General features: G+C 40.8%; 1 protein-coding gene and 1 long non-coding RNA gene across 3 annotated transcripts in view; one reads left to right on the forward strand and one right to left on the reverse strand.

Annotated features, from left to right (window-relative positions):
* Positions 1-1,140: 1,140 nt before the first annotated feature.
* Positions 1,141-19,142, reverse strand: LOC126070865 (uncharacterized). The gene is made up of 3 exons (XR_007516325.1): positions 19,066-19,142; positions 12,547-12,674; positions 1,141-1,208 (listed from the first exon to the last, which is right to left on the reverse strand). It is a non-coding gene; the product is annotated as an uncharacterized LOC126070865 (long non-coding RNA).
* OSBPL9 (oxysterol binding protein like 9) overlaps positions 19,077-21,648 on the forward strand; it is a 176,915-nt gene continuing 174,343 nt past the window's right edge. For both annotated transcript variants that reach the window (XM_049875176.1, XM_049875175.1), the window contains exon 1: positions 19,077-19,226. In XM_049875176.1, the coding sequence (XP_049731133.1) occupies positions 19,116-19,226 (111 nt within the window). In that variant the 5' untranslated portion in view covers positions 19,077-19,115. The remainder of the gene's footprint in view (positions 19,227-21,648) is intronic.

Consider the following 21,648-nt stretch of genomic DNA (forward strand, 5'->3'; position numbering starts at 1 on the left):
TCTGGTTCCAGGGCCGTGAATAGGCTATGCAGATGGCTGCTTCTCCCTGAGAAAACTGCTGCCAAGCACTACTACCAGCCCGCCACAGCCACTCCCAGGATCGGTGCCATAGGGATCCCAGCAATTCAGGTCCAGCAACTCCTCTCAGCTTCTGAATCACCTCTCTCTCCCCCTGCCGCTCAGTCCATTTTCTAACTTTGCCTTTGATGTTCAGGGCTCCTAGCTTGTCATAAATGCAATCATTTCACTTGATTTTTCGGGTCTTTGTTATAAGAGGGATCACTGGAGGCATCTGGCTATTCCGCCATCTTGGCCCCACTTTGCAAATCATTTTCAAATATATGATTTTGCCTAATTATAAGTGAGCATAAGGTACAATCCTTGGTCTTGGAAGCTAGCAATGTAAATGAGAAAACAAGCTATATGCAGGTGAAAATAAATGTACAAAACAGTATTAGGAATAACAACATGGTATGGAGGTAAAATAAATTACCCAAGGCTAAAGAGAATGAGAACTGAGAAAATACTCTTGGATTTGGAGAGAAAATTATCTTAGAAATCCATTTAACGAACATGGTGGGACATTTTAAATACATTATTTTATTTCACTTTCACAAAAACCTAGCTATGTGAGTGATATTTCCTAGAAAGGAAACAAAGTCTTAGAAAGTTAAGTTATTTGCCCAAGGTCACACAGTTGGCTTTTAGCAGAACCTATTCTATGTTCCAGTCTCTAAGAGCCCTTTTCTTTTCTAGGATGTTAACTGGATTATTCTGTACCAACATTTTTGGGGATGCTAATAATTTATGTTACTCTTTACAGACAACAAATGCATTTTAGCAGGGGTCTTCTGGCTAAGCACTTTAGTGTAGTAGGAAGAGTATATGCGTTGGCTTGGTTGGACTGCAAGTAACTTATTTAGGAGGTGATGCCTGAAAGCCTGTATGGAAGTAGGGTGGTGCGATGGGGAAGCAAAGGAGGCCAGTATATTACCAAGACAGTTACCACGGTGGGTAATTAGAGCTCAGTTATGCTGGGGAACTCTGGAAAACAGTGTTGAATATCTTCAGAGTACCCCAATGGAGGAGCGAGGAGGCTGGGGTATTATCCACCAGCTCCTCATTCATCACTGGTTCAGGGCTGCTTCTGATGATATTACGTCTCTGAAACTCCCATTTTGCTCTGCATACAGGCCAAGCACGTTCCCCTGGTTATAAAGGGAGAAAAAAACAAAAACCCTCAGATAAAGAGAAGCAACTTCCCTGTAAGTAGCTTCAGTGTGTAGAAATGAATGCCAAGAACATATGGACAGGAAACCAATAACATTGCTACAGAATGTATTGGGATATAAATCCTGCCTCTACCTCTTCATTCTACATTCACAGACATCCATTCGATATTTATTGTAAGTTCATCACACTTTAGGTTAAAAAAAAAACCAAACCCATTGCCATCAAAGTCAATTCTGACTCATAGAGATCCTATAGGACAGGGTAGAACTGTCCCATGAGCTTTCCAAAGAGCAGCTGGTAGCTTTAAACTGCCAACATTTTGGTTAGCAACTGAGTGCTTAACCAATGTGCCACCAGGGCTCCTACATTAGGTTAAGGGGCCAGTAAACTATGGCTTGAAGGCCAAATCTGGCCTGCTACCTGTTTCTGTAAATAAAGTTTTATTGGAGCATAACCATGCCCATTCACTTTTCCTTTTGGCCTACAATGGCAAAGTTGAGTAATTATGATAGAGACTATCTGGCCTACAAACTCTAAAATATTTACTATCTGGCACTTTACAGAAAAAAATTGCCAATCCTTGTGCTAGTTACTTAGGATACTGAGATGAATGTGATTATTCCCCTTATAATTCAATGAAGAAGACAGATAGGGTAAACCAATAAATATAGTAAAGTATTATAAGTGCTATGATAGCCATTCATATGAAGTAGTGGAGATTTCTATCTAGTTGGAAAAACTCTTCATAGAAGATATGACAGATACTTTAGCAGAGTCCTGAAAGATGAGTAGGTGTTTTCCAGACAATCAGGGACAGGAAAGATATTCAATGCAGAGGGGGCAGAAAAAGCAAAGGTGTTACATAAATAAGCAATAAGCAATAATGCAAATTTAGGGAACCGGTGTCATATTTGGAGATGGGAAGAGGAGTGCCATGAAAAGTAAGACTGGAAAGTAAGGAACTGAATTTTACCTTTTCTCTGGAAATATGAACGGCTCTCACAGTCAGTGTGAAAGTCAGGTTGAAAAGCGCAGTAGTGGAGGTGAGTTAGGAAGCTACTGCAGAAGTTTAAGCATCAAATGGTGCAGGCTTTAGTCAAGGTAGTAGCTACTGGACGTGGAAAGGAAAGGGTAGATGAGAGAGAAGTTAAAGGAGGTAAAATTGACAGGGCTTGGTCATCTACTAGAATGAGAATGTTGGTTAAAGAGAATGAAGAGTGGAATCTTTTCTAGGTTTCTGGTATGAATAGCTGATGGTGGTTGCATTCACTGAGACAGAAATCACAGGAGATTTGGTGGGAAGAAGATAAGTACAGCTTGGGAGAGGTTGAATTTGAGATGCCTGTGGAACATCAAGTGAAGATGTTCAGCAGATCCAGAAGTAATAAAATCATTAGAGAATTGTCTCTTGTAAATGGTATTTTAAGAAGCCCTGGTAATGCAATGGCTAGGTGCTTGGCTGCTAACCTAAAGGTTAGCTGTTGGAACCCGCCAACCACTCCAGGACAAAATACCTGACAGTCTGCTCCCATAAAGATTACAGCCTAGGAAACCCTATAGGGCAGTTTTACTTTGTCATATAGGGTTGCTATGAGTCAGAATTGATGACACACTACAACAGGTGGTATTTTAAACTATGGAAGTGGATGAGATCTTTCAGGAAGCACGCATAGAGTGGGAGGGCACTACATGAGTTATCCTAAGGAAATCACTATATCATTCATGAGGGTGTCAGGCTGCAGAGGGAGACAGTTGGAGTCTGAGGGCATTTGGGAAGCTTTCAAATGACCCATGGCTCCAGCTTCTTGAAGGACTGGTCCTGATCATCCGCCACCATCTTATGTGAGAGAAAGGTGATAAAAGCTCAGAGGCAGCCATTGAAGCATTTCTTTTGTCAAGGTTGCCTATAACCTTGTTAACTCACAATACAATCCACAGACTAGGAGCTTGTTAGAAACGCAGAATTTCAGGCCCCACTCAAGACCTACTGAATCAGAATTTTAAATTTAATAAGATCCCCAGGTGATCTGTATACACATTAAAGTTTAAGAAGCACTGGTCTATAGCATCTTGGTCAAGATTCCTTTGGCTTGCTGGGTTAAATTTTCAAACCTTCAATATCAGAGTTAAAACATTGTTTTATGCTCTCGTAATATACGTTCATGTTCCTTTTAATATGGAAAGTGATGAGAAAGTCCATAAAGACTTCTTCCTAAAATTTATTGATTTATCAAAAGTATTTCCTGCCATTATGAGACATTAGGTTCTTGTAGTTCCTAATTAGGTTTGGTTGCTATAACCATGGTTTCTCAACCTTAGCACTGTTGACATTGTGAGCAGAATAATTCTACATTGTGGGAGGCTGCCTTGTGCACTGTAGATGTTTAGTAATATCCCTGGCCTCTACCACTAGATACAGCACCAGGCCCCTAAGTCTGATAATAAAAAATTTCTCCTGGGGAGCAAAATTGCCCTTGGTTAAGAACCACTGCTATATATCCCCAGAGATACTCAGGGTCTCATGAAACATTGAATTTTTTAAAACCCTTCAACAGCTCTCCATTGCATTTACATATACCTTTTGCTTCAACCATTCTGAACCCCTGGCAGCTTTCTAAACACATCATACAGCTTCAAAAGGAAACTTCACATATGCTTTTCTGTTCTGAATGTCTTTCCCCCAGCAATCCTCCAAAATGACTTCCAAGTTGCACCTGTCCTCTTGCCCCCTGCCACCAGATTCATTCTCCACCCTTTTCTGCACTGCCTAGGAGGCAGATGCTTTCCTAGGACATCACCTGGACTCCTCCACTTGGTTGGTTTCCGGTTGGGTTTGGTTGCACCAGCAAGAGATGGGAGGACAGGACAAGAGAGACATTGAGGTACTTATACTCCTCATCTCTGCTCTCTCCCTGTAGCTTCCGAGGTTCTGGCAATGGCTCTGTTCAGCTACTACTTTCGCTATGTTGGATGGACCCTCTTCCAAGGTATCATGTTCTCTTTGGGTTAACACCATTCCTTCCCCTTGCTCCTTCAGGCCTAGATGAGGAAATAGCTTCCCCCTGTTGTCAGTTACCAAGTGCTTCACTATCTCTGCTTGGCTCCCTTAACTCTGACTACACCTCTGTAAGCCATCTCTTTATCAAAATGTCTCCAATTTAACCTTAAAAAAAAAAAAAAAAAACCTTTAGCAGATGCAATTTGTTTCCTGTGAGAACCCTGACTGTTATACTCCACCGTGTCTCTAGGTTGGCTTAGGTGGCTACTCTGCACTTCCATAGCACCCTTGCTTACCACTGGCTTAGTATGTTTCACCCTGTGTGGTGACACACTGTGACAGACTCTGAGCTCCTCGAGGTCAGGGACTACATGTGACTAATCTCTGTATTCCCAGTAGCTGGCTTAGGGCCTGACACAGAACAGCTGGGCAATGAAGGCTAAGAAACCCAGTTGCCAGTCAAGTTGATTCCGACTCATGGTGACCCCATGTGTGCCAGAGTAGAACTCTATAGGGTTTTCAAAGGCTGATTTTTCTGAAGGAGATCTCCAGACTTTTCTTTTGAGGTATCTCTGGATGGGCTCGAACCCCCAACCTATTGGTTAGCAGCCAAGAGCATTAAATGTTTGTACCACACAGGAACTCTCAATGAAGACTACTTCCCTGAAAAAAGGCGCAAATGAATATGTTGCAAACTCATGGCTGTAGAGACTTGTCCTTAAATTTACAAAGTGGGCATGTTACAATGTCTGCCCACAGGGGGACCTAGACCCATAGAGAACAAGGAAGAGAGCGTAGGAATTCTTCAGGGCTCTTGGTTGGGACAGAAGGCTTTGGGGATCCTACAGGACATCACTTTTTAAACCATGATGCTTATTTATACCAGCTTCTTAAGTAGGCAGACATGTTATGATTATGAATGGCAAATGCCTGGTTCAAAGCTTGCATATCTACCTGGTGGTAATTTTTATTATGTCCTTTTTTATGTCTTCACAAAATATTATTTTTTTATAATCATAAATGCAACATGTGTTACCTGTAGATAATTGGAAAGTACTAAAAAAAAAAAAAAAAGTATAAAGAAAAAAATAAAATCACCCACAATCCCACAAACTGACTGCAGATATTTTTCTGTATATCCTTACAGTTTTTCTTCTGGATAAACTTTTTTTGATGAAATTGGATCATTCTATACATACATTTTTAACCATTTTATACTTATTTACTCTATCCTTACATATATAATTTTGTATCATGAGTTTTTTCATATATCATTATATCACAAATATACTGCACATCAGCCATTGTATGGATCTATTCCAACTGGTGGACATTTAAGTTGTTTTCAGGGTTTCACTATTATAAACAACATCCTTTCACATAAATTTCAGATTATTTCCTTGGTGATAAATTCCTAGAAGTTCTTGATGATATTTTGCTGTGGGCAACTGGGGAATATTCATGCTGATCACCTGACGAGAGACCAGAGATAATTGATATCCACAAATAATTTGCAAAACTCTAATAATTTACAAAACCTAATCTAGCTTCTTTAGTCATCTGCTTAGACCCCTGGGAAAGACTGTGAATCATAGAGGATTCTCCTTTTGTCCTTGTTGTCATTTAGCAACTCCCTCTATTGAGGCTGTGGTATCTGTCCCATAGTTCTTCTCCATCCCCACCTCTACCATTGAACCGGTAATTTCAAATGAAGTATGTAGCATGATGGCTTCACGATTCCTTGGCTTTCAGATCTCTTGTAATCTATACCTCTCCACAGCTTCAACTCTCCAATCCTGAGTCCCGTGCCTTCACACTCAAGGCTCCAAACACCTGGAACTGCTCCAGCTCTGAATCTGAAACTCCAGTATCTCTTTCTCTCTTTCCGATTATAATCTTCTATCCTCCCAGTTCTCTTACTCCCACTAAACCCCTCTTTAAACTCACAGGGGATCAGATCTAGTCTTTTGGCTCCTTTCTCCTAGTCCATCCTTCTTTTCTGCCATGATCAGCCTAGATCTCATGATCTATTGCCTCAATCAATATTTTCAACTTTTTTCTTCCCAGTCTTTTTTTCCACACCTATCCTATAACTACCCCCTTCCACCAACCCTGAATAATTCTATTCATGTGCTTCCTCTTTCCTACAGTCAGGATGCTAGGAATTGCTGGGGGAAAAATCTCACAGCTAGATAAGCCAGTTCTACTAATAGTTTGTATCCTTAAATTTAGCCGGCCCTCACTGCTACTTGGCAATCCTTTTTCATCTCACTGGGCCCTTCCTGCCTTTTACGTATCATCTTCTTGAGTTCACTATCCAGACCTACTCCCTGGCACTCTCAGTGTTTCAGTGTTTCCCCCCTATCTATCTACCAGTGACCTTCTAATTCACATAGAAAATAGAGTCTGCTGAGAAGGAAGTCTCTTAATTTTCTATGTATGACCTTGAAATATTCTCCCTTGACTTTGGATTCCCCAAATCCTCTTATTCTTCCTCCAGTCTAATTGCTCATTCTTGATCTTTTTTCCTGTCTCCTCTTCTTTCCCCGCTTCCTTAAATGTTGCTGTCCTCCAGGGTTCCATCCTGAGCCATACACTCTACCACACTCCCTGGATGATCTCAATGCTTCCCCATGCCTTCAGCTACTAGCTATGGATTGAAACTCTCAAATTTGTAGTTTCTGCTCAGGCTTCTTTCCTGAACTCCAAACTAATTTATCCGCTTGCCTAACTGAATATTTATTTCCATCTGGATATGCCACATACTTCAAATTTAACATGTCCAATATTACATTTATTAGTATTCCCCAAAATCCACTCTTTTTATGTTCCCAAGATGGAAATCTGGGGCCTCTCTTGATTCTTTTCTTTCCCCAATCCCTTAACATTTCTTCTCTTCATCCTCTTCCTTTTCATCCCTTCTGTTCCTGCTTTAACCCAGGCCCTCTCTCTCTCCTCTAGACTCTTTTCATACAGACTGTGGTCTTCCTGTCTCTAGCATGGCATTGATTCTGGCCACAGCAGATAAAGTTGTCCTTCTAAAACATATCTGATGATGTGGCATACACTTATTACAATACATTGTGGGTGAACTCATTAAGAACATTGTGAGATAGTTGCTATCTGTATTACAGGAGTGTACACTTTGCTGGGAAACCCTGGTGGCATAGTCGTTAAGAGCTGTGGCTGCTAACCAAAAGGCTGGCAGTTCAAATCCACCAGGTGCTTCTTCCAACTCTATGGGGCAGTTCTACTCTGTCCTATAGGGTTGCTATGAGTAAGAATTGACTTAATAATTTTTTTGGATACTTTGCTGTGGGACATGGTAGAGGTAAGATTAGTTCTATCTGAATGTGGGCATAGGGTGAGGGTGTGTGCTCAGAAGGCTCTCAAGAGGAACTGACACTTGAATTGGGACTTAAATGATCAGGAAGGAGCTCCCCAAAAAGATAAACAGGAGGAAGACATTGCAGGAAGAGAGAATAACAAGATAAGCAAGTAGCTCTGTTCAGATCACTTTCACAAACTTTCAATGCGGTACTGTTCTCAGCATTGGGTATATAGAAGTGAATAAGTCACTAACCTCAAGGAGATTATAGTCTAAAGAAACTACTTTTTCCATGACTACATCTATTGCTAGAAGCCTGGGTGGCACACGGGGTTTGCAATCAGCAGCTAGCTTAAAGGTTGTCGGTTTAAATGGACCCTGCAACTCCACAGAAGAAGGTCTTGGTGAACTGATACTGTAAAGATTAAAGCCAAGAAAATGCTACGGAGCAGTTCTACTCTGTAACACTTGGGGTCTCCGTGAGTCAGGAGCTAACTCAACAACAGCTAGTAACAACAACAACCATTTATTGTGGAGGGTGGCTTGGGGGATGTAGCCCTCTTAATCTCTACCACCTGCCCTAAGCCATCCCAAATAAATATAAAATATAAATAAAAATTGTTTCCAGCAAACTAGCTTCCCTTCCCTCCCCTTGCCCTTCTATCCAGATTGCCTACTGCAGCTAAGTGCTTCCGCTGTTCTATGCTGCCTATATCAGTCACTGTGCTAAGCTTTGAGGATACGTGTATGACCAAGTCCTCAAAGAACTCACTATCAAGGTGGAGATTCAGACACTGTGAACCAGCAGATGCAATAATGTGTCCCAGACTCTCTGTTAGAAGTTTGGGGCTCATCAAAAGACTTTGCAAAAAGAGTAGAGAACCTACAGACTGGGAAAAAATTTTTGACTATGATATATTTGACAAACGTCTAATCCGTAAAATCGACAAGAAAATTCAACACCTCTACAAATAATTATTTGTCTACAAAAGACAAATAATCCAATTAAAAAATGGGCAAAGAATGTGAACAGACACTTCACCAGAGAAGACATTCAGGAGGCTAACAGACACATGAGGAAATGCTCGCAATCACTAACCATTAGAGAAATGCAAATCAAAACTACAATGAGATACCACCTCACCCCTACATTACTGGAATGAATCAAAAACAGAAAATAACAAATGTTGGAGAGGCTGCTAGGAGACTGGAACTCTTATGCACTGCTAGGAATGCAAAACGGTATAATCGTTTTGGAAAACAATATGTTGCTTTCTTAAAAAGCTAGAAATAGAAATACCATACAATCCATCAGTCTCAATCCTAGGAATACATCCTAGAGAAGCAAGAGCCATCACACGAATAGACATATGCACACACAAGTTCATTGCAGCATTACTCTCAACACCAAAAAGATAGAAACAACCTTAGTGCCCATCAACAGATGAAGGGATTAACAAACTATGGTACATACGCAAAACGGAATACTATGCAACAATAAGGAACAATGATGAATCTTCAGAACATCTCACAATGTGACTGAATCTGGAGGTCATTATGCTGAGTGAAATAAGTCAATCACGAATACTGTATGAGACCACTATTATAAAAATTCATGAAAAAGTTTACACACAGAAAAAAAAACAATCTTTGATATTTAAAAGGGGGGGCGGGGTGGGGAGAGGAAAAACACTAACTAGACAATACATCTACTGGTTCTACCCCATCTGTAGCAAGGGAGAATGAAGAAAATCAAAGACACAGAGAAACATTAGTCCAAAGGACTAATGGACCACAACTACCACAGCCTCTACCAGACTGAGTCCAGTACAACTAGATGGTGCCCACCTACCACCACCAACTGCTCTGACAGGGATCACAATAGAGGGTCCTGGACAGAGCAGGAGAAAAATGTATAATAAAATTCTAACTCACAAAAAAAGATCAGACTTATTTATCTGACAGAGACTGGAGAAACACCAAGAGTATGGCACCCGGAGACCCTTTTAACTCAATACTAAAGTCACTCCTGAGGTTCATCCTTCAGCCAAAGACTAGACAGGCCTATAAAACAAACAATGATACACATAGTTCAACCATGTATAGGAAACTAATTGGGCATACCAGCCCAGGGGCAACAAGGAGTAGGCAGGAGGGGACAAGAAAGCTGGACGAATGGAAATGGGGAACCTAAGGTCAAGAAGTGGAGAGTGTTGACACATCATGGGGTTGGCAACCAATGTCACAAAACAATATGTGTATTAATTTTTTAATGAGAAACTAATTTGCTCTGTAAACTTTCACCTAGAGCACAATTAAAAAAAAATTTTTGCCCAGGTGTAGACGGGGCACAAAAGAATAGGGGGTCAGTTCCACATGTGGGAGGGAAAGTGTGAAATGTCTAAAGTCCAGGATAGTTTGGATATGGGTTTCCAAGGGGATGTTAGAAAAGAAAGATGAGTTCATTCCTCTTTTCTCTTCTTAGAACACTTACAGAGCCTAGATCTCCTAAAATATTTTCTCTCCCTTCCCCAGCTCCCCTGTGCCTTAGAATCATAGCTGACATTTTGCCATCTAAAATTTGACATTTTGCTTTCTTGGTCTCTAGCAAGATGAAAGGGTGGGAAAGAACCAGGACTTGCTGTCTGTGGACAAAACAGGCTACACTGTATTTTGTTTTTCCCAGATTTAAGCTCTATTTCCTGTTTCCTCTACACCCAGCAAAGGACAGTCAAGTTTTTCTAGGTTTCTGTTTTCTCTGAAGAAAGGCGGCTTTTTATAAATGTTGTTTTATTTGATGCCCAACAAATGCCAATTAAGAAACATGACAACAATAACAGCAATAATAGAAAGCAGTTGGTGGAGAATTTAGGAAGAGAAGGCAGGAAACCAGCAACAACAGAATGCATTATGAAGTAATTTGCACCTACACTCCCGGCTGTGGAAAAGCTGAAAATAATTTTTGCTAGAAACTAAAAAAAAAAAAAATCACATTTCAAAACAGCTGTGTAAAAGAAGGAAATGTCATATTGAGAAATGCCAGCCATTTTTGTTCTTCCCTTTTTTTTTTTAACTTGGTCACTCAAAAAATAATAATCAGTTATGCAAGTAAGAAACCTTGATTACTTCTGACTCCCCTTACTTCCTTCTCCTCTCATTCCATTGTTCATTGAGTTCTAAAATCTTATCTCCAAAATGTTTCCAATAAATACATAGTACAATATCTTCCTTGTTTTCCATTCCTGTTACCATTGTCCAATGTAGATTCATTTTACCGCTTGCTTGGCTTTTCAAAAGTCTCTTTGTCTTCCTGCCTCCAGTGTTGACCCGTTCCAATTTGCCCTCAATTTTGCTGCCACAATTATCTTTTTTAAAAAAACTACATCTTCAGTTTAACATTTATTGATATTCCAGATACCAGGATAAATTAGTCCCAGTTCCTACCCTGAATAAGTTTATGAAACTTAATGGTTAACATCATCTGTACTTTCTCATTGAGTCTAATTCTCTTTTCCTGGTATGTTTCAGCTGCCACCTCATTCCACACGAGGCCAGGCACTGAGGAATGTGGAGACTTGAGCTTCTGTGTCTCTGCCACGTGTAATTTTAGTTGATGATCTAAAGCATGTAGTTTGACACTTTGTACAGAATATAGACAAAGGACTAGTCCAGAACTGCCCTTGCTCTGACTCTCACTGATGACCTGTGTTTTGACATTTGAAACTTGAGTCTACTGATGCCTGATGATGCTGATGAAACTTAAAACTGATTTAGAAGTTGATGCTGCTGTTTGTGCCTTGTCCAGGACATTTATTTACACACAGACAATGTAAATATAGCTTACGACTGGGGTGAAATAATCTGGGTGAAAAGACCTAAATTCTAATCCTGTTTCTGCTGTTTACTAGCTGTATGACCTTGGGCAAGCCACTCAACAACTCTGTTTCCCAGTGTCCTTATCTGTAAAATGGGTGTAATAATACGGATCGGGAAGGATTGTTGTGGAAATTAAAGGAGAAAATGTAGGTGAGTGTTTAGCACAGCACTTGGCACTGAGCAGGTCCGTTTTGGTGGAACAAATAGTTCAGGTCAAACAACAATTATTAAGCAGTTTCTGTTGCCAGGCACTGGGCTAGTTTCCAGGAATACAAAGATGAATAAGACCTGGTTCCTGCTCTTCAGAAGCTAATAAAACCAGTTGCTGTCAAGTCGATTCTAACTCACAGCAACCCCGTGAGTAGAACTGTGCTCCATAAGGTTTTCAATGGCTGATTTTTCAGAAAAAGCCAATGGAGGAGTAGTAATTAACACTATGTAAATCTTTAACTTAGTCTGAATCATGATATTTCAAGATCCCTACACACTGCCTTTCTCAGAAGACATCAGCAACGTGAGGCTATCTCTTGAACAATGTTCCTGGACTATCAAGTTTCTAGGAGGAGTGTATGGTGTGTTTTGGAGAGATAATCCAGCATATTGAAAGACAAACATGTTTATATGGACCCAGATATTTAGTATAGTTAGGTATCTGGACAAGTTGGTTAATTTCTTTGAACCTCAGTTTCCTTATTTGTAAAATGTGGAAACTCATATACTCATAGGGTTATTGCAATAATTAAATGCAATAAAGTATATAATGTTTCAGGCCCACTCCCTGACACAAGGTAGATACTCAATAAATGGTTGAATTAATGAGAAAAAAAATATCCAAAAGGAAAGAGAGTGGCCTTGTATCACACATACATATGCTGTATGAGTGTTTCATGTCCTTGGTTAGCTCCTGGATAAGGACTGTGTTTCTTAATCTTTGACTTTCTTGAAGGTGCCAAACATTTGCCTTATCCTCAGCAAACTTTGTTGAATTGTGATAGAGGCTATTCCAAGGAAAGAAAGAAAGAAAAGGAGAAACTAGAAACTAACTTTTATTGGCTGCTATCTTTTTCAGTTATATTTTCATTTACTCCTTATAACAGGTATGAATGATTACCTTCATTATTACAGAAGAAGAAATCAAGTCCTGCAAAGGCTTATCCAGACTCTGCAGCCAGAATGGTAGAGCCAGAGCCCTCATCTCTTTAATTCTATGGTCAAGTTCTTTCTATTCCATTTTGCTGCCTGTAAGGGAAAAGTATTGAGAAGTCATGTAAATGAGGATAAAGAAAATATCCCTCATGTTTATTGAGATTAGTAGAAGGCCTTAAAGATGACAAATTGCAGTTTACAATGAATAATATAAAGAACTCATATTTCCAGTAGAAAAGACTCCAGAGTGTTGGAAACATCTATGTAATATGCTCTCAATGACTATGAGACTGAACTTTTCCTAACAAACACCTCTGCTGGCTGACTGCTTCAATTCCCTGACCAGACTTGTCTCTTCTGTGATTCCCAATCACATTTTCTTCATACTTTCCTGATGACTCTCATTTTCCTTTGATTTGTGTTAGTTTTTTTTTTTTTTTTGTGACTCATCCTTCCCACCAGACTGGAAGCTCCCTGAGGGCAAGAACGGCATCCATACATCAACAAAGTAGTGCCATTCACTCCATTTGATTTTAACACGTTGAACTGTATTATTAGATCAGAAGCTCCTTGAGGGGAGGGAGTGCATCCTTTAAATAAATATTTATGGAGCACCAGCTATATCTTAGTTACTGCCCTGGTTGCTGGGGATAAGCAAGACAGACAAACTTCTAATCTCATGAATGTTACATTTGAGGCAAGGAAGAAAACAATAAGTATGCCCGCTCAGCATATTCAAATATCTTATTATATTATAGAGTTGTTCTGACTCACAGTGACCCTATGTACAACAGAATCAAACACTGCCTGGTCTTGCACCATCCTCATAACCATTCCTGTGTTTGAGCTCATTCTCGCAGCTGCTGTGTTCAGGGTCTTCCTCTCTTTTGCTGATCAGTCCCTGGAGAAGGACATCATGCTTGGCAAAGTGGGGGGTCACCGAAAAAGAGGAAGACTCTCAAGAAGATGGATTGACACAGTGGCTGCAATGATGGCCTCAAGCATAGCAATGATTGTGAGGATGGTGCAGGGCCAGGCAGTGTTTCATTCTGTTGTACAAAGGGTCGCAATGAGTTAGAGCAAACTCAATGGCACCAAACAACACAACTACTTTACTAAGCATGATGTACTTCTCCAGGGGTTGGTCCCTCCTGATAACACATTAAAGTACATAGGAAAAAGTCTTGCCATCCTTGCTTCTAGGAGCATTCTGGCTGTACTTTCTTTCTGTTTGTTCTTCTGGCAGTCCATGGTATATTTAATATTCTTCACCAAAGCCATAATTCAAATGCATCAACTCTTCATTCTTCCTTTTTCACTGTCCGGCTTTCACATGCATACGAGGCAACTGAAAATACCTGGGCTTGGGTCAGGTGCATCTTAGTCCACAAGGTGACACCTTTGCTTTTCAACACTTTAAAGAAGTCCTTTGCAGCAGATTTGCCTGATGCAATGCATTGTATGATTTCTTGACTGCTGCTTCACTGGGCATTGATTGTGGATCCAAGTAAAAAGAAATCTTTGACAACTTCAATATTTTGTCTATTTATTATGATGTTGCTTATTGGTCTAGTTGTAAGAATTTCTGTTTTCTTTATGTTGAGGTATAATCCATACTGAAGGCTGTAGACTTTGATCTTCATCAGTAAGTGCTTCAAGTCCTCTTCACTTTCAGCAAGCAAGATTTTGTTATCTGCATAACACAGGTTGTTAATAAGTCTTGCTCCAATGCAATGCCCTGTTCTTCTTCAAATAGTCCAGCTTCTCGGATTATTTGCTCAGCAGACAGACTGAATAAGTCTGGTGAAAGGATACAACCCTGACGCATACCTTTCCTGATTCTAAATCATGCAGTATCCCCTTGTTCTGTTTGAACGACTGTCTCTTCGTCTATGTACAGGTTCCTTATGAACACAATTAAGTGTTCTGGAATTTCCATTCTTTCCAATGTTACTCATAATTTCTTATGATCCACAGAGTCGAATGCCTTTGCATAGCCAATAAAACACAGGTAAATGTCCTTCTGGTATTCTCGGCTTTCAGCCAAGATCCATCTGATTATCAGCAATGATATCCCTCATTCCAAGTCCTCTTCTGAATCCAGCTTGAATTTCTGGCAGTTCTCTGTTGATGTACTGCTGCAACAATTTTTGAATTATCTTCAGCAAAATTTTACCTGCATGTGATATTAATGATATTGTTTAACAATTTCTCCAATCTGTTGCATCACATTTCTTTGGAATGGACATGAATATAGATCTCTTCCAGTTGGTTGGCAAAGTAGCTGTCTTCCAAATTTCTTGGAATAGATGAGTGAGCGCTTCCAGTGTTGCATCTGTTTGTTGAAACATTTCAATTGATATTCTCTCAATTCCTGAAGGCTTGTTTTTTGCCAGTGCCCTTAGTACAGCTTGGACTTTTTCCTTCAATACCATCAGTTCTTGATCATATGCTACCTCCTGAAATGGGTGAATGTCGACCAGTCCTTTTTGGTACAGTGACCCTGTGTATTCCTTCCCTTTTGTTTTGATGCTTCCTGTGTCGTTCAGTATTTGCCCATAGAATCCTTCAATATCGCAACTCAAGGCTTGAATCTTTTTCTTCAGTTCTTTCAGCTTGAGAAATGCCAAGGATGTTCTTCCCTTTTTTTTCTAACTCCAGGTCTTTGCACGTTTCATTATAATACTTTGTCTTCTTGAGCTGCCCTTTGAAATTTCCTGTTCAGTTCTTTTACTTCTTCATTTCTTCCATTCACTTTAGGTACTCTACTTTCAAGAGCAAATCTCAGAGTCTCTTCTGACATCCATTTTGGTCTTTTCTTTTTTTCTTATTTTTTAATGACCTTTTGCTTTCTTCTTGTATGATGTCCTTGATGTCTTCCCACAACTGGTCTGGTCTTCAGTCATTAGTGTTCAATGTGTCAAATCTATTCTTGAGATGGTCCCAAAATTCAGGTGGGACATACTCAAGGTCACACTTGGGCTCTCGTCCACTTGTTCTAATTTTCTTCAGATTCAACCTGAGCTTGCATATGAGCAACTGACGGTCTGTTCCCTCATTCTGACTGATGATATTGAGCTTCTCTATCATCTCTTTCCACAGATTTTAGAGCCCAAACCAAACCAAACCCATTGCCATCCGGTCAGTTCGACTCATAGCGACCCTATAGGACAGAGTAGAACTGGTGCATATGGTTTCCAAGGAGCAGCTGGTGTATTCCAACTGCCGGACCTTTTGGTTAGTAACCTGAGCTCTTAACAACTTCGCCACCAGGGGGATGCTAAATAAACGTTAATTTATCTAGATGTTTTGAGAGTAAACTTAGTGGAAGGAATATTGGATTAGAAGCTGAAGTGTAAAGTACTTATCAAGTTGTCTTTTTCATTACCTGTTTATATATTGTTCTTTGTTATTAGACCCCCCTCATGTTTAGGGAGGGGTCTTACCCTTCTGTGTAATATCAGTGTCTAGCCCAGTGCCTGGCACACAGGAGGGGTTCAATAATTATGTGCTGAATGATAGCTTTGTTATTTAATAACTCTGTGAACTCTGGCATGTCTCCTGGATTCAATTCCTCATCAGCTAAATGGAGTGTTACTATCTACCCCAAAGGACTAAGTGCTCCCCTTTGTACTTCCAAACCATTTTCTCTCCTTCTTCCTTCACCTCAGCCATTCCATTTTACCATCTGATATTTTGCTTTGTTGCTGTCAACCACCCACTCTCTGAGCATTAGCCCCCATTCAATGGTGATTTTAGCTTCTAGCACTCTCTCTCTCCTTTTACACTGCTATTCCTCTCATCATTCTAACCTAACCCGTTGCTGTCAGGTCAATTCCGACTCATAGCGACTCTACCGGACAGAGTAGAATGGCTCCATAGGGTTTCCAAGGAGCGCCTGGTGGAGTCAAACTGCTGACCTTTTGGTTAGCAGCCGTAGCTCTTAACCACTATACCACCCGGGTTTCCTCTCATCATTCGGGGTGACTTCAATTATGTTCTTGGATGATACTATACAACTGCTTTGCTTCTCTGTTCCTGAACCTCCTTATCTCCAAATCTGCTCCCTCACTGAACCTCAGTCACCCACACCCATGGTCATACCTCTGTCTTTGTCTTCCTCAATAACTGTTCTACTTCTAAAATCTTGACTTCAGATTTCCCATCTTCTGACCCCCACTTCTTACACTTCCAGGTCACCAAGTCCCATTCCAGCACTTCTTTGATCTTATCATCACCTTTAATTGATTGTTTTCTCTTCTCTTGTTCTCTTTCTTAGGAAGACTAGGTTTCATAATCTGTAATTATAATCACTCCCTTGGATATCACTGTGACTTCATTTGTTTTTCTCTCCCTTCTTTGTGTTCATTTGGTTAAATCCAGCTAGCTACACACTTTGTACTTACCCCTGAACAGCCTAACACCGCTGGAGGAAAAACTAACATCCCTGTCAACTGGTCTCACTTTAAATTCATGACCGTAAGTCTTAAATGGGCACTCAACACTGCCCAGTATTCCCACCCCACTTCTGTTGCTTTCCCACTCTCTGAAATTAGTATATCACACCTTCCCCTCTTTCCTCAGACATCCTTATTCACTCTTACCCACCCATTCAAGTCATGATGTCATCTTGCATTTTGGGGGGGAAAATTCTAAGAGCTAATATTTATTATAATTATATAACATAATTATATAATACTTAATATTTATTATAACAATGATTGTGAGGATGGTGCAGGACCTGGCAGTGTTTTCTTCTGTTATACATAGGGTCACTATGTGCCAACTGGATGGCACCCAACAACAACAATAACAATATTTATTGGATGTTTACTATGTACCAGGTACTGTCTTGAGCTATTTACATTTATAAACTCATTTAATCCTCAAAATAATCAGTGGAGGCAGATACTGTTTTTATGTGCATTTTAATTATGCAGAAACCAAGGAATAAATAAGTTAGAAAACTTGCCTAAGGTACTAAGCTATGGATCTGAGGACTAAAAGCTAGGCACAATGGCACAAGCATTCACATTCTTAAGCAGTAAGCTTTAAGCCCCTCAGGGAATAGAAGTAGATACCACAGAAGCTCATTCATTTCCCCCCACTGAACTACTGGTATCTGAACCTATACTCTTCTCTCACTCTTGTTACTGGGGATGAAGTATCCTGCTCATATCAAAGGCCAACCCTTTCTCTTGAACTTGGGGTCTCATCCTCTTTGGTCTTGTCAAGGGCCTCATTACTACAATTCTCTCCTTTTTCTCCAATGTCTTTAGTTTCTTCCTCTCTCCCAGAACATTCCCTTCAGCATAAAACATGCTCTTGTATCTTCAGTCTAAAAGAAAACAAACCAAGATGAGGAAAACCCCTCCTTTGACTTCACCTCCACCTCCAGCCCCACTTCTCAGTTCCCTTCTCAGCAATTTCTCTTGACATTTGCATGGCCGATTCTTTCTTATTCTTCAAATCTCAGTTTAAACACCACTTCCTCAGAGGGATGGCCCTGACTACCCAACATAAAGTTGCCATCCATTGGCTTTTTATTACATCAACTCATTTAAATTCTCTGCAAAGAGTTTATCAGTTTCAGATATTTTTCTTGTTTACTCCTTAGTGTTTACTGTCCCTCACCAGAATTAAAGTTCTTGGAGAACAAGGAATCTGCGTGGCTTGTTCATTGTTGTAGTCCCAGGACTTCAGACAATGCCAGTACATAACTGGTGGTCAATATGTAAATACTTACAATGTCCTTGTAGGCCCTATAGTGACCTGACCTTACTTCTCTGACCTGTCTCTTGCTACTGTCTCCCTGGCTACACTCACACTGACCTCTTGCTGTTTCTTCAATATGCCAGACTTACTCCTAATATTGGGCTGTTGCATTTGCTCTTCTTTCCTCCTGGAAGGCTCTTCCCTCAGGTTCCACATGGTTTCTTCCCCCACTTTCTTCAGGTTCTGCTAAAAAATTCCCTTCTTATTCAGGCTTTCCCTGATTACTCAATTTAAAGTTGCAGTCCATACTCTCTTCCCTTTTTCTTGCTTAATTTTTCCGTATAAAACAAAACAATTTCTAATATACCACGTTATTTACCATTTATTTTACTGCCTGCCCTTCCCTGCCCCCATGAAGGCTCAGCTATATCCCCCAAACCTAGACGAGTCTAGCACAAAACAACGCATTTATTACATGAATGTATTTTGTAGAATGAAAACAAAAATGAGCATCAGGTGTGACGTCCTTTGGAAGTGTAAGGTATGACTATGGCTATTAAAATAAATATTTATGTTAATAAATAATCTTAATAGTAGTCTTCAAACCTGCATTCCTCACAGAACCCTACACACAATTGGCGCCCAAATGAAGCCTGTTTGAGACGATCCCTGGGAGGGTGGGTCGGGTAGTCCACGCCCAGCAGCCGCTGGCCCCGCCCCTCCCCGCCCCGCCCCACCCCGCGACGGCCCCGCCCCGCATGCTGAATACCATATAGGCGAGTGACGTCAGGCCGTTTGTTGTCACTGGCGGCTCCCAAGATGGCGTCCATCATGGAAGGGCCGCTGAGCAAATGGACTAACGTGATGAAGGGCTGGCAGTATCGCTGGTTCGTGCTGGACTACAATGCCGGGCTGCTCTCCTACTACACGGTGAGTACCCAGAGGGCAACGATCCGAGAGCCTGTGGGGCCGCTACCCCTGGGTAGAGTGGGGGGCCGGGGTTTCGGGTAGCGGGTTGAGGTTGCTAGGCTAGGGGTGCCGCCGTACGAGAGGGGTTCCCTCGTGGGGGAGGGTTTTACACACAGATAGCCAATGAGGGTCAAGGGGATGCGGGCGCAGCCAATAGGCAGGCATTGGCTGTCTGATTTATGGGTTGGGGGCGAGTCGCTTTTCTTTTTTAAGGTCTGGAATTTAGCAGTGTTCGGGCGGGGCAGGTTGCAGGTGAGTGAGAGAGATTGTAGTGCTGCTTTAAAGCGTCTGGTTGCGCGGTGCTTGCCGTCCTCCCACAAAGTCATGGACTTTATACTGTTCCCCCAGGCCATGTGACGGCCGCGCCCCGCTAGCTTCCCTTCAGGGACTGAAGAACGCTGCTACCTCCGAACGGTTGGCTCTTCGATCCTGGCCAGGTCCAAAGGTTAATGGTCCTCGGGCAACCCGAAGGTGTCTGAATTCCCTCCTATCTGTCCAGCTTGAATATCTCATTCAGGGGACGCGCCTCTCTATTTAGTGGGAGACAAGGGTCACCCATGCCTTAACTTTTGAGAGTTGAGGCTTCCCTGCACACGAGTCTGTTGTTAGCAGAGAGACAAAAGGAATAGTGCGACATCCCCTGAAAGTTATATTCTGGAGAGGGCATAGTTCAGGGCTTCACTGTAGTTAACACGCTTCAGGGCCGTGGATATGTTCTGACTATCCCCTCCACCCCCATCGCGTTAGAAATGGAGGGTGGGGTGGTATGAGAGAGAAACTACTTCCAAAGGTACTTTCTCTGAATGGTGTATAGTTAATGTGTGGGTATTTTTTTTTTTTTTAATGAGAGGAAGGAAGCCACTAAAAAGGACAGAATAGAATGTCATGAAGGCTTTAGAAAATAGAAGACAGAAGGGGGGAAAACACTTATTATGGAAAAAGGGTTAATGTTGACGAGAGAAACTGATATTTATCCATTCATTTACATATATTTACTGAGCACTTACTATGTGTTACTTATCGTTTTAGGCTAAATGTGTGTGTGCGTGTGTGCGCGCACGCACCCACGCCTGCATGTGTTCGTAGGAGCAAGAATCAACAGATCAAGACATTTGCTGTCCCTGACTCCTGGGGTTTATATTCTAGTCTAGTGGTTCCCTTAATTTATTTTACTCAATAATTCTGTAAGGCAGGTATTCATTATCTCTATTTTATGTCCCCATTTTACAGTTTTGGAATCTGAGGTTACAGGCTTTTAAGTAATTTGCTCAAGATCACATAGCAGTAAGTGATAGAGTCAGGATTTCAAATTTCTGGTTTTTGGACTTTTTCCACTAAACTCCACTTTCACTATAAAAAGGAAAAAAAGTGCAAACTGTGAGTTATTAAAGACAAGCCTGCAAGAGTGGAAAGTGTTACTTTCATCATTCTTCATATGTCAACTTCCTTCCTCTACATAATTTTTAAAGGGAAAAAGACCAAACTTTTATGAGTCTTATACATTTTGTTCAAGATCATTTAAAAAAAAAAAAAAATTTTTTTTTTTTTTTTTTTTTTATGAAAGAGAGACAACTGAACATTATACCCTGAAAACTCTGAAATTATGAAATCCCATGGCTTAGGTAAATGAAGAGTAATACTGGGTTTCAGTAGATGTGATAATCAGAAAATCCCATGGAACCTATCCAACCTATTCAAGATAGAGTAATACAGTGAGTGGAACTTTGAATTTAAGTTACCCTTCGAATCCCAAACTTGTGTGGGTCTGAATCTATGGCCATAAGCTGGGGTTCTTGGGAACTCCTAGTTCATATGGATTCTTTGTTTTCCTGTTTTTTTTTGCCTTTAGTGTATCCTTTTTCTGCCTCCTTGCCTTTTCAGTTTCTGAGTACTTGTACAGATCTTTCCTTGTCTTACTAGCTTTTACAGTGAAGTTTTTCATATACCTCTTCCCCCGTCCCCCCGCCATACTTATCCTCCCTTCTGAGACTAGATGCTCTAAAGCATCATCCTTGCCAGGGGAAGGAGGTATCGTATTTCTCACTAATGGCTATTTAGAAGGTTTTTTTTATTTTCCCCTCCCTAGTTCTTCCAAAAAAAAAAATTTTTTTTTTTTTTTTTTTTAGTTCTACGTAAAAGTATTTGCGTGTGGAGAAGCAGCAGAGAAATATTGCACTGTCTTATGAAAATAAACTGATAAAAAACAAATGTGCTGCTGTTGAGTCAATTCCAATGCATGACGACCCCATGTGTTACAGAGTAGAACTGCTCCATAGGGTTTTTTGGCTGTAATCTATGGAGGCAGATCACCAGGCCTTTCCTCTGCAGCACTGCTTGGTGGGTTCGAACCATCAACCTTTAACTTAGTAGTCAAGTACAAACC

This window comes from Elephas maximus, chromosome 3 (genome assembly GCF_024166365.1).
Source record: "Elephas maximus indicus isolate mEleMax1 chromosome 3, mEleMax1 primary haplotype, whole genome shotgun sequence".
NCBI classification, from domain to species: Eukaryota; Metazoa; Chordata; class Mammalia; order Proboscidea; family Elephantidae; genus Elephas; species Elephas maximus.